Below are 13,552 nucleotides of genomic sequence, written 5' to 3'. Positions count from 1 at the left end.
ATTCCCTGCTCTAGGTTAGGTTCATCAAGTAATAATTGTCCATAAAATCCTACAGTTGTTCCTTTACCCAAGTATATAATACTACCCATGTATATAAATGGTAATTTTATAGTTTTTTTTAACCTGCTGTCTCCCCCATGGGAACATAAATTTTAAAAAGACAGAGACTGTGTCATCTTTTGCCACTGTATGGATAGCATTTAGTATGATGCTTTGTATATGGTTAATTAAATATGTGTTAAGCAAGTGGTTGTTATGTATATTATATGTATTATATATTTGCCCCTTCTAATCATATATATGTTTAACTTAATTCATATGTTAAAGAAAAGTGATTTTATCTCTGTAGTGACAACTGTATGTAGAAAAAAACTTCAAGCTGTTGAATTCCTTTTAAATGTTTGAGAAAGTTGTTAGTCTAAGAAGAGAGGTGATAAAATAAGATGGAGAAACTTGAGATAGTTTTCAAATGTTTTTATTTCACGGTTAGCAAAAATTTAATTTTTCTTTATCTTTCAGACATAAAATTCTAAATATGTTGACTAAAAACCCACCCTTTACCAAGAGCATGGACTCTCCCTTATGCAGTGAAGCTTTGGTAGATCAACTTTGGAAACTTATGAATTCTGGTAAGAGAGCAGTGGCTTTTAAAAAAGCTTTTTATTATTGGGGTTTTTTCATTTTATTGTTTTTTTTTAAGGAGACCGCTTACCGTACTTGCCTTCACAGGGGTGGCTGCGATAACATTTGCTAAGGGCATAGCCACACACCTTGCCCCACAGGGTAGTTGAGGAAACGAAAATACTAATTTAGTGAAAGTGTCTCAAATGTTTAAAGAGCTATCAACATGCACTTGCACAGTATTACTGTTATTTTTATCTCAGAAGGTTACAGAGGGTTGAAAAATAAGTCTTCTTTCTCTTTTCGCTAGTCCTCCTAGTGGCCTTTCCCAGAGGTAACCAGCTCCTCGCGGACCCTTTTCAGGGCGGTATATAGTGTTAGCTTTCTGCACTGTGGAGACCATGGCATCTCATCGTCACGGTTTTAATTTACATTATCTGAGTGCAGTCAGGAGGTGGTCAGTGCTCCTAGGCATGAGCTCTGAAACCAGTTTGCTGAGGATTAAACCTCAGCTGAATGACTTGCTCTCAGTGTGACTTGTCTAAGCCCATGAATTTCTCATTTTAAAATAGAGGTACTTCTGCAAACTGAAAATTAAATGAGTTATTATTTATAAAATGCAGTAACTAGTTCATACTAAGTGCTCGGAAAGGTTGTTACGCTAACATGCTAATGACACTATGTTGAGCACCTCTAATATCCGGGCGCTATATCTGTAGTTTCTGCTTTGTAAATTGTTCATGTTCCTTGACGTTTCTGTTTAATTGAATCAGTAATCTTCTCCTATAGGATTGTAACTATAATACATACGTAAAGAAAATTTGCCTTATGTCTCCGATATGTTGAAATTGTAATATTGGTTTTGATTTAAAATTCAATCTAAAGCTAGACTGAAAGTGTTTGGCTTTGCGAGAAGTTGCTACAGATAGATGGTGAGGGAGCAGCGGGCATTCATTCTAAGAAATACGCCGCTTTACCTTCTCTCTGAAGCATTGGAAGATAACTTGCTTGCCTATCTCATTAGTGACTACTTCACTGAATCCCACCTAGATAACAAGTTCTGATTCTTTTTCAAAAATTAATTAATTTACTAACATTGAAATGTTGAGCGGCTGTATGACTTGTGTCCCTGAGTTTCATAATCATAGTACAATACCCTCAAGTAAAGGCACCATAGTAAATATTTCATTGAAATATAAAAATGAAAATAAAATGGCCCTTGTCCTCAAAATCTTTAGAGAATAGCACATAACCCAGTTTATATCATTATTGCCAAATTGTTATTCTCATGCTTTCCCTGGTGCCTAGAAGAATGATTGCTGGGGTTTACGTGATGTTCTGTATTATGCTATTTGTGGTTGCCTAAAAGGGTGTTAGGATCACTGTCATCTAGATCCAAGAAATGAGCACACAATTCAGGAACTTGTACAGGATCGTTCAGCAGTTAAAATGTGACATGACAACCCACTCCAGTATCCTTGCCTGGAAAAGCCCATGGACGGAGGAGCCTAGAGGGCTGCAATCCATGGGGTTGCAAAGAGTCGGACATGACTGAGCAACTTTACTTTCACTTTCACGCATTGGAGAAGGAAATGGCATCCCACTCCAGTGTTCTTGCCTGGAGAATCCCAGGGACAGGGGAGCCTGGTGGGCTGCCATCTATGGGGTCACACAGAGTCGGACACGACTGAAGCGGCTTAGCAGCAGCACCAGCATGTGACATGAACTGCACTGTGTTGAGTATATTCTTACCAAGAATGCAGGATTCCATGATTGTGAGGGAGTGCAGCTTGACAGACAGTCATAATGAGTACGAAGAAGTCGCATGTCACTTCTTAGGGAAGGTTTCATGGGCAGAATAAGTGTATGTTTAAGATTAATGGGACAATCTCTGTTAAAACGTTTGAACTCCGTTGGAAGATTGTAGTTATACAAATTCAAGCTCTGACTGATGTCTAGTATTTATTATTGCTAGTGTTCAGAATAAAGTACAGTTACTGCTTTGGTTTGGAATTCTCTGTGCTAATAATCTAAACAGAACAGATCAGTGAAGCCATCGGCATAAACAGTTTTTTACTCTTGTTCTTCAGATGTATAAATAAATGGGAACAGAACAATATGAACAGTGGGAATGGCTCAAATAATTGAGAAGGTTTTTTGTTTTTTTCTTTTTAATGTTTTTGGAGAACATTGGGCATTAGACAGGGAAGACTGATTAGAGGATTGCCTGAGAGAGTTCCCGGTTTTTACTCAGTTGCAGCATTCTGAAGACTCTTATTTAATCTGCCAGCTACCCCTCCCAACTCAATCACTTAAATGGCAAGGAATACTCATGTACCTAGCCACCCCCACCCCCCGCCCCGCCTTGATTCTTGATTCTTCCCTCGGGTAGCAGGCTGCCCTTATATTCTCATTCCAGGTCAAGCTTTGGGACCCACCCTGCCTGCCTGCCTGAGCCAGAGAGGCAGTGCTCAGGGCAGATGGTCTCTGCTCAAATCAGAAAGTATCTGAAGACAAATCCCTCAGATCACGAATCTGATCTTAGAAAAGATCATTCCTTCATTTTCTGAGGTGATTGCTTTTAAAGCTGATCAAGACACCGTTTTCAGGACATTTTTCTTTTCCTTGCTTATGAAATCTTGATTCCCCGACAAGGGATGGAGCCCATGACCCTGCAGTGGAAGCGTAGAGTCCTGACCCCTGGGCCGCCAGGGAAGCCCAAGGACATTTTGCAGTAAACTCGTCATCCCGCACTGATGACAGAAGCTTGAAAGTGCGCAGAGGCAGGCTCCACGGGCATGACGCCGTGCGGCCAGCTCTGTCCCGATCTTCCCGTCCATCTTTCTGACTCTGCCGCTCACTGCCGCTGTAAAGTGACAGCCATTCTAAGACTTTATTCCATGGTTTTGAAATACAATGTTCTCATTATTTTTTTCTGTTTTACAATTTTAACAGAAGCACTGCTTATTTTTTAGCTCCATCCTATCAGCCTTAGGTTGTAATATATATAACTCAGGTGTTTGAGGAAGGAGAAACAGTCAAGGTCTGCCGGGGTCCAGCCTGGGTGGATCCAGGGAATTCGAAGGTGGGGACGGCGTCGGCGTCCTTAGAAAAATACATATTTAATTACAGATATATAGAGAGATTAGAAACGGATAGTGTAGTAGGAAAATTAGTGGAGAAAAAGAGGCTGAATAACTTGGTTTGCGTGGAATAGCATCCATGCTCCAGATGGGAATTCAGCTAGAGAAACAGGGAGCAAGAAAGAAACGACATGGGGGTATCAGTCTTTCCGGAAACTGATCCCGATTTCTTTATTTTTGGGTTTGCTTATATACCTTTTGTTACACATAGGGATGAATAGAGAGTCACGTGGGGGTCAGCAGTCCTGACCTTTATCAAAATCAGGTGCTTCACATAAAAAGGTCTTAGGGATTTTATGATCCTTTTTTTCTGATAACCAAAAACATTTTTTCCAAGGGTGTTTTTTCTTAAACCAGGCACCATCCTCCAAATAAAGTTACATTCCTATAGGGTGAGGGTGTAGTGAGTTACAATCAAGAAAGGAATTTATTTAACCCAAGGTTAACATGATTAATCTTAAAGGTTAATACTTATTTCTCCTATATGCTTAAAGATTAATGCTTATTTCTCCTGTGTGCTAGTTATATTCATTGTAAGGGCAGGGAATATGGAGATTTAGCAGCAAACATCAGCCCAACAAATGAAAATCCTTTCACCAATGCTCCCCTTAAGATCTGTTTAGTCTTAAGATAGTGATAAAGTTACATTTTTACATAGCAAGGACACAGTGATTTATAACAAAGCACAGTGATCTATTACAAAAGAGAAAATCCATTAACTCAAAAAGTCTAGTATTGCTAACCTTAAAAACTACTATATTTCCTTTTCTATATTCCAAATACATTGATTAATTTATTCCCAGGTGCCTAAGGATATGGAGGCCTGGCGGCAATCATTGACTCAACAAGAAGAAAAGCCCTATGCTAATTAAGACTCTCCAAATACTCCAAAACTCTCTGTGCTGTTTATGGTTGAGAGGTAGTAAACAATCATGTTCGTAGTGGCAGGAGTATGGATAATCCTGTCACACAAGCTAGTCTGTCAGCAGAGAGGTTTGACCTGAGACACCCTTGTCACACCCAGGGTAGGGAATTAGCAGCAATTATTGGCACAACAAATGAAAAACCCTTCACCAATATAATTCCTAACCAACCCACTATACTAATAATTTCCAACTCTCCAAAAGAATTTGCCTTTAGTAAGTCTAAAACATCTCGTGCCTCTCAGGTTGGGAGACTGTAAACAATCACATGTGGTGAACCTATGCAGGTGGGCTAGATAACCTTCAGAGGCGTCCGGAAGCTGAAGCACTCTTGTCACGCCCAGGAGTTTTTATTGCCTTGGAGCTGCACGTGTACTCCTTCTCCGAGAGAAATGGTTATGGGGGAGAGCCCCTCGTAAAGTCAGAGGTGTAGGTGAGCGCATAAAACAGACTCTGGTTTTGGGGTAGATGCTCGGGAACGGGGGGTTTCCTGAGGCTTGATCACGCCTTTGCGCATGCCAGGCCCCCCTCCTCGTGACCTTTGCCGCGGGCGGAGCTCCTGACGCTGGCCCCGGCAGAGGTCCTCCCGTAAGAACAGAGTGGTGCTGCTTCCTCCATGCAGATTGGAGGCCTGCCGAAGCCTTTACCAGCCCAAACCCGAAGCCCACACAGAAACACAGAGCAACAGCGCGCCTGCCCGAGGGGCTGGGGACGCGCGGCAGCCTTCATGCCCCGTGCCGTCTCATGGTCCTTAGCTGACCCTCAGGAAACAGGGCGCCCCCACGCACCAGAACATACATTTCCCACCTGCTTTTTAAAACTGAGATAATGCTGCTTTTAAAAACACTTTTTAAGAGTTCATACTGAGTTGCATGACTGGTTTCGACGTCATCTGCAGTATTTGCAGATTCCAGACTCATTATTTGCAGTCGACATAACTGGGCAATCCTCACCCTCGAGGTTTAGCCTTATTCCAGTTGTAAATGCACCCTAAGCCGTTCTGGTTTCTTTACTGATAGAGTGTCTGAGATGGCCGTCTTTTCCTGCTCTGCCCCTGAGTGGTAGACACGGAGGGCTTGCTGTTTTGGCAGCCTTCATTCCGTTCTTCAGAGGGCTGAGTCCCTCCAGCTTCTGTGATGAAGGTCCAGGAATCCGACCCTTGTCCTCTGTGGAACCTTTCCATGTGTGAAAAACATTGAGGAGGAGAGTCACGAGGGCCCCCAAGACATGGGGCAGTTTCAGTCCATTAAAGTGTGCGGGTATGGATATTCCAGAGAAGGAAATGGGTTTCTAGTGTAAAATCCTTACCTTCACTCTGTACTGTTCCCATTTCTGGTTTCTCTCATGCTTCTCAGAACTCTTGCTTCTTTCTCTGCTTCCAGCAGTATTGTGTATCTGTTGTTAGCTTACCACACGGTAGCGAAGTTGAGGATGTCTCAAGGAAGACTGACAGCCGTTTCCTGATGTGCAAAGTGCCTAATACAGAGTAGCATGTATAGTGTGAACTCTGTAAAATTGTAACTCCTCTGACAGCTGAGAGGACACCCCCATGTGGGTTTTCCTTGCACCTAGTTAATATGACAGGTACTTACCTGTTACTGTTGCTGTTTAGTTGCTAAATCATGTCCGACTCTTCTGCCATCTCACAGACTGTAGCCAGCCAGGCTCCTCTTTCCATGGGATTTTCTGGGCAAGAATACTGCAGTGGGTTGCCATTTCCTTCTCTAGGGAATCTTCGTGACCCAGGGTCTGTTAGAGTATATCTCATCAAAATCATTACTTGATTTCAATTTATTTATTCTAATGTTTGTTGTTGAAAACCACAAAACTTAGCATGATTAACTGTCCTGAATTCGCTGTAGCGATGTCTTCCCTTTTCGTTCCTCTTCTTTAAAACGTTGTGGCCGTCTCTTCTGAAACCCTAGTTCTTGGCCAAAATTATTTATATGGTTTATTTTTCTTGTCTAGAAGAGTATTTCTTCTCACCCGTTTTAAATTCTCTAGGTCATTTTAAATTCTGGCTAGAAACCATAGTCGTTATCTAACCCTAGGTGATAATGTCATCTTGGCAGTGCTGTGTGGTGGCAGTGTCTACCTGGAATGTCCCACTGGGGGACTGAAAGGCAAGTGGGGAGAGTTCTGGCATTCCCATGCTCTGGTCTGCCCTTGCTGTGGGGTGAGGTATCCTCTGAGCCCACAACCCTGATTTCGGAGGTGAAAACAGGGACACTCATCAGAGAACCCGGGCGGTCTCTCGGCCGCCTTGGGCTGAGTTTCTGCGGATGCAGTCCTCCTCTGGCCGGCGCGTGTCCCCATCTCCATTACCAGCCTGTGGCCATCCCTGTGGTTTGCTGCTTTCTGAAGAGCACAAATATGTAGGTATTGAGCAAACACTTCTTCTACAATAAATCCAAGGTTAGAATTGTGTGGTTTCAAATAGGGTTTCTTACCATATTTAAAATCTGAAAGTAGTAAATTTGAGCATTAGAATTTGTTTCCAGTATAGCGTTCAGTAGGGTTCATGAAGGTTCTTGGTGTGCCATCTTCCTAACATGCTATTAAAGAAGAAAATTGGACTAGGTGAACAGAGAATGAATGAATGTGGGCCAGTTCTGACTCTTTGGGACCCCATGGACTGTAGCTCACCAGGCTCCTCTGTCCATGGAATTCTCCAGGCCAGAATAGTAGAGTGGGTTGCCATTCCCTTCTCCAGGAGATCTTCCCAACCCAGGGATTGAACCCAGGTCTCCTGAATTGCAGGCAGATTCTTTATCATCTGAGCCACCAGGAAAGCCCAGTATAAGTCTAATACTCCAAAAATAGTATTTTTTTTTTCTGGCTTTAAATCTTCCTTTTAATTCCGCCTCCTTGGTTGACTGCTCCACATTCTTTCATTCCCTGTTCGCCTTGTCTGACTTTCTTCTTTAATAGCATGTTAGGAAGATGGCACACCGTGAACGTTCATGAGGAGTAGCTTCATGAACGCTACTCCTGGAAATAAATTCCAGTGCTCAAATGTATTACTTTCAGATTTTAAATATGGTAGGTGTCTAATTTTTATTTCATAGGAGAATGAAAGAATTAGATTTTTTCAGTTGTAAAATTCAGTATTTCCTTGGAACATTTATGGTTTTTGTGACAGAGTGTAGGTCCCTGATGCTAAGGTAGGAAGCATCTTTACAGTAGAAGGCTTGCCACTGGGGCCTTCGTCAGTAGGCGGCTCCTTTTAGGCGTCACACTCCTCTCTTCCCTTCCGTCTGTCCAGGCTCTGGGCGTCTGGACACATATGGGTAGATGTGCACGCTGACCTTGCTATCGCTGTCGGTTGCTCCCTAGGCGCTTCCCACGACTGGAGGCTGCGGTGCGGGGCTGTGGACCTGTACTTCACGCTTTTTGGCCTCAGCAGACCTTCCTGCCTACCCTTGCCAGAACTTGGCTTGGTCCTCAATTTGAAAGAGAAGAAAGCTGTCTTGAATCCAACCATCATTCCAGAGGCCATAGCAGGCAACCAAGAAGCTGCAGTGAACCCAAGCAGCCATGCACAGCTAGCTGGATTCCAGAACCCTGTAAGAAGCACACGCCATGTGGAAAAAGTAGCAATAGTCGTCTTATTTAGAGCTCCAAAGAGGAGAATTGTTTCTTTAGAGCTAGAGGATTTTAGAGCCACTCACAGCTTCTCGCACCATTTTAAGAAGTGCTGGCTGACACTGTCTTAGCACTTGACAGTGTCTGGAGCGCTGCTGACGGCTGCGTAACGGCAGCATGCAGATGTTGTGACGCCAGGCCACTCACTGCTCTTGTGATGACAGTGACTTTATGTGCTTGTGCATAAAGTATCTCCTTTGAGTAGTAGAAATTTGAACATTTAACCAATTATGTATTAACCGAACTTGTCTGTACACTGTCGTGGCAGGCTGTTTTGAACACAGGACCTTGACATTTATCTCTTTTTTTGCTACTTTGCATTAATAGCCTCATTCTAAACATTTTTGAGAAGTGCCTGACAACTGCTTATTGAATCATTAGTAAATAAGTGGATAATGATGAATGGCCCAGTGAACATGTAAGCTGCTCACGGGGGGAGGAGAAATGCATTATGTGTTTTTTAGTTTATGTATATATGTATGTGTTTGCTTTCACAGAAACTTTTATTGCCAACTCTGCATTATGAAATTATGAGACTGTATTGTAGAAAGGCCTTCATACTGTAATTTAAAGAACGTTTTCCAGGAGCCTCTTGCTCATTGGTGACACAATGTCCCCAGTGCTTCAGGCTTCGTTTTTCACCAATATTGAGACCAGATTACTTGCCTGGCAGTACCCTACTGGTGTCTTGACACTTTAAAGCTTAAATTTCTCTTTATGCTAGTTAGTAATAGTCATTTAAAAGAAATTATTCACCTAGATTTTCTGAAATATAATCATACTTATTTTTGTAAATTTAAAATGTATCCTAGAGTTTGGGTTATGAAAAAGTAAGACAAATCTTTTCATAGGAAAAAAAAAAGTCTCGTTAAAGAGCTCTTTTGTATCTGACTGTTGATAAGCCAGTGGAAATGAATATATTTATAATTCTTGTCCATATATGTTGATTTATCCACTTTCATACTTGGAGTCTTTAGGATAAGAGGAGAAAATGACACCAAAAGATATATGCTCTGGGGAAAGTTTTAAAAGTTCCCTTTCATATCTCCCTTCTCCTCCCAGAAAGACCAGCAGACAGGGGCGGGTGAGGTTTGTTTCTAGCCCGTTGCTGACAACTTTCAGGCACTGGGCAGGTTCTAATCTGCATGGTTGCTGTAGGTCTTAGTTTTCAGCTATGACATGAGCTACTTGTCTTCAGGAATCTAATTTTGATCTTGAATATTGCCACAGGAAGATGATCACCTTGCCAAGGAAGCCTCATGTAATATGTCAGCTCATCAGCAGGGAGTGAAGAGGAAGGCTGACACACCACTGGGGTCCCCACTAGAGCCTGGTCAAATACTGGAGAAGAATGAGGATAGCAGTAAAGTCAAACTCAAAATCAGAGTAAGACATACAGGCTACACCTGTATGAGCAGCGTAGGGCGCTCACCTTCTTTACCCCCTTGTGACTACTCGCAGTGGCTTTCCCTTCGCAGGAACAGGTGGGACAGCCTAAGTCATAAAAGAACTCACATGTCCAGCTAAGACGCTCCAGCCGACAGTCAGACTTCTGTTGCCACACGCGTCTTCTCTGTCTGGGGGAGGAGCTCTGTGTGCACAGCCTGCACAGCTCACTGCTTCTCGCCACAGCGCAGGGCAGGCCTCAGCCGCTGGTGCACTTCCAGTCATCCCAGTCAGCTTCTTTGGAGGCTGGGCCGCATCATCTCTTTCTCTTAATGCTTTTTGGGAAGGAGACTACTTTTCCTTTTAAATGTTTTGGGGCTGTATCCTGCGGCTTTTCTGCTGCTTCTCCTGAGAGCAGAAATCCAGACAGAAAGTGATACAGTGGCTTCTTTCCTCTTTTGTTTTGTGTTACAGTTTTCAAGTTCTCAAGAGGAAGAAGAGATTGATATGGATACTGTTCATGATAGCCAGGCATTCATTTCCCATCATCTAAACATGCTTGAAAGGCCGTCAACTCCAGGTAAGGTGGTGTACTGCGTTCACCGGGGTGGTGGAGAGAGTCTGCTCGGTGCCACTGTGTGAGGGGGTGTCGCTCTATTGTCAAGAGAATAACTGTAAAGTTCAGAGGCAGCCAGGGTGGAATGCTAGACTGTATCAGATAACACATATCAGCAAAGGAATAAAGTATTTCTTTTGATTTTCTACTTTGTTTTGTTTCTTTTTAAATATTTGGCTTACTTCTAGATCTGTTCTTTGAAAAAATCCATTCATCAGATTCCCTCCAGTAGCTTTAATTTGTTTTTTGTTTGTTTGTTTTTTGAAGTTTAGACTTAATCTCAAAATAAAATAGATCTGTTTTTTAAAAAATAATGTAACTGTAATTATATAGAAAACTTCTTGACTACAACGAATGCAGCCCATAACGCAACTACTTTATTTTCCTGACTGCTTGTTCCATGTAATTTGTCATATTGTAGATTTTTGCATGCATCTCTCAAACATCATCATCTTTTCTATTGAAAATATTACCTGAGACAGTACTGAGTTTATACACTTTAATTTACCTTATTATTTCCCTGTGGGCAGGCATTTGTTTCAGATTTTATTTTTATGCAAGTAATTCTCTCTGAGTGTCTTCATACAGAAGCTTCTTTATTGTCAAATTATGCTTGGGATAAACCCCTTAAATATATTTTTGGTAAAAAGGTTAATTTTAGCTTCATTGTGAGGTGCTTATCTTCAGAGGATTTTCATGCTCTTGGTGTTACCACCATAACGCTTTCTGAAGAGATTATGCCTAGTTCACATCATCAGCATTTCCAGGTTTTCAAAAATGAAGCTTTGGTGTAACTTGGTCGTGGCTGTGAAGTACAGTAAGTAGTGAAGCAGGTCTTGGTGGCCCCCCCTCACCCCCACCCCGCTAACCCGTGGCATTCTCCGTTCTCCGGCCACTCTCTGCTTCTCTCCTGATGCTGTTCCCCTGTGCATTGCGAGTAAGTAAATGGTGTCTCGGCCGTTTTTCCTTCAACATTCTGTTGCTTTTCTGTATAGTGTACCACACAGATACATGATCTATATGTTTACTTTGCGTTTAGTTTTTGAATTATGTGAAAACTGTGTGATTCTCAATATGACTTGGCTTTTTTTCACTGAACGTTATGCTCCTGAAACTCACCCATATTGATACGTAAAGATGTAATTCATCAGTATTTATCATCATGCTTTGTACTCCAGATACTGTTTTATTGTCATTGTGGTAACTTGATAATTAACTATAATTACCATTTTAAATGATTATTAATTATGATTCTCATTATAATTCAAGTTTATGATATATTTCTTTAATTATGAATATGACTGTTTCTCTTTATGTGTTAGGAGTAGGTACTATTCCTGTTTCTTTTTACTGGAAAATCCTATTTATACTTCATGCTGGATGTGGTTATCTTTTGTGATCTTTGTGTTTGAATGGTTTTTTTAAAACATGTTACATTTGTGCAACTCTCCCTTACCCACCGGGGTATGCTTTTTGTTTGGTTTTTTGTTTAGTTTTGTTTGTAAGACCTGAATTACTTTTTACTCTTTAGTAACCTGGGGTGAACCAGTAGAATTTGAGAACTGGCATCAGAGAGAATATGAACCTGATTATATTTGAAAACTGAAAGATGATGAATTCTTTGGCTTTCATAATCATAATCAAATCATTAACAATTATTTTTCTGTTCTGTCCATTTTATGGATAAGTAAATTTAAGCAGAGATATATTAAATAATTTGCCCTCAATGACATACCCAAGTAATAGCCAACTCAGTGCTAGATCCAAATCCAATTTTCCATTTGACAAAGGAAAAATGAGACACAAACAAAGAACTGTCTTACCTGGACTGGATCTCTAATTTTTGGATGATTTGGCATTAGAACCTGGGTATCCTGGTACGACAGTGCTCTTCATGTTTCACCATTATAACATTTCATGTTTCAAATATCTTTATAATCCCTAGATTATTTTGATCTGTTAGTTAAATATTGTAATGGAATTTATTAATAAATTTTGGGGAGAACAGGCATGCTTAACTCTATGCAAAGTTCCACGTAAATAATAAAAACCGTGCATGACATGGTTCTGCTCCAGAACATGGACTCCGGTTTGCATGTTGAGCAGCTCAGCCAGGTGGACGGTCTTTCCTGAATGTTCATTCTTCTCAAACGCAAGTCTGTTAGAGCCCCGACAAAGGAGCAGGTCCGATGGGATCTCCAGCAGCTTTGAAAGCAGCGTTCTTTTTATTATCAGAGTTTACTGTTGAACTGAGACTGCTTTTAAGGCAGACTGTTTTCTTCTTTGGGGAAGTAAAGAAAGAAATCCCCGGTTTTCCTCTTTTTGCATCTTAGGGCTCTCCAAATATCGGCCAGCTAACTCACGATCTGCTCTGACGCCCCAGCACTCAGCAGGCTGTGACGGCACGCCCACCACAAAGCCCCAGTGGAACATGGAGCTCCCACGGAAGGGGACAGGTAACGCACGGTTACTGTCGCTGTCACTTTACTCAAGAACGAAGCTGTGAGCTTCATAAAGTTTCTTTATCAAACTACAGCTCTGAGGACTTTCATTACGGTATTGTCCAACAGACTTCTTTCTTCAAATACAAGCTGCATGTATACTTTTTTGAATTACTTTTGATTCGCAGTGTTCTGCTAGCTTCAGAGACGGGCAGCACACTGCTTCTGCTAAACGTATATGCGTTCTTCCCCAGAGCATGTGGCTTGTTACAGAGTGCTGGGTGTTGGTCGCTGTGCTGTGCGTGCAGTAGGCCCTTGCCGGCTATCTGTCTTCTGTGTCACAGCGTGTCTGTTCATCCCACGCTCCTAGTCTCTGCCTTCCCCCATTTCCCCTGTGGTAACTACAGACTTGTTTTCTATGTCTGTGGGTCTGTTTCTGTTCTGTAAATAAGTTCATTGGCGTATCAGTATATATATATCGCACATATGAATCATATCGTACATTGGTCTTTCTCTGCCTTCTTCACTCAGTGTGATCATCTCTGGGGCCATCCGTGTTGCTGCAGATGGCATGATTTTGCTCTTTTTCGTGGCTGAGTAGTGGTCCATTGCAGTCCACATCTCTAGCCATCCATTTGTCACTGGGTACTTAGGTTGCTTCCGTGTCTTAGTCACTGTAGATAGTGTTGCTAATGAACACTGGAGTGCATGTATCTTTTGGAATTATGCTTTTCTCCACATATATGCCCAGGAGCGGGATTGCTGAATCATATGGTA

The 13,552-nt window shown here is 41.8% G+C and overlaps 1 protein-coding gene across 1 annotated transcript in view; it reads left to right on the top strand.

Annotated features, from left to right (window-relative positions):
* The window catches only part of TAF2 (TATA-box binding protein associated factor 2), a 93,912-nt gene that overhangs the window by 60,746 nt on the left and 19,614 nt on the right, over positions 1 to 13,552 (top strand). The window contains exons 22-25 of the mRNA XM_068984175.1: positions 520 to 629; positions 8,024 to 8,253; positions 10,193 to 10,298; positions 12,668 to 12,790. Coding sequence (XP_068840276.1) covers positions 520 to 629; positions 8,024 to 8,253; positions 10,193 to 10,298; positions 12,668 to 12,790 — 569 coding nt within the window. The remainder of the gene's footprint in view (positions 1 to 519; positions 630 to 8,023; positions 8,254 to 10,192; positions 10,299 to 12,667; positions 12,791 to 13,552) is intronic.

Source organism: Capricornis sumatraensis, chromosome 11, assembly GCF_032405125.1.
Source record: "Capricornis sumatraensis isolate serow.1 chromosome 11, serow.2, whole genome shotgun sequence".
In the NCBI taxonomy this organism is placed as follows: domain Eukaryota; kingdom Metazoa; phylum Chordata; class Mammalia; order Artiodactyla; family Bovidae; genus Capricornis; species Capricornis sumatraensis.
The sequence above is the reverse complement of the archived record's forward strand: the minus strand, read 5'-3'. Positions and strand labels throughout refer to the sequence as shown.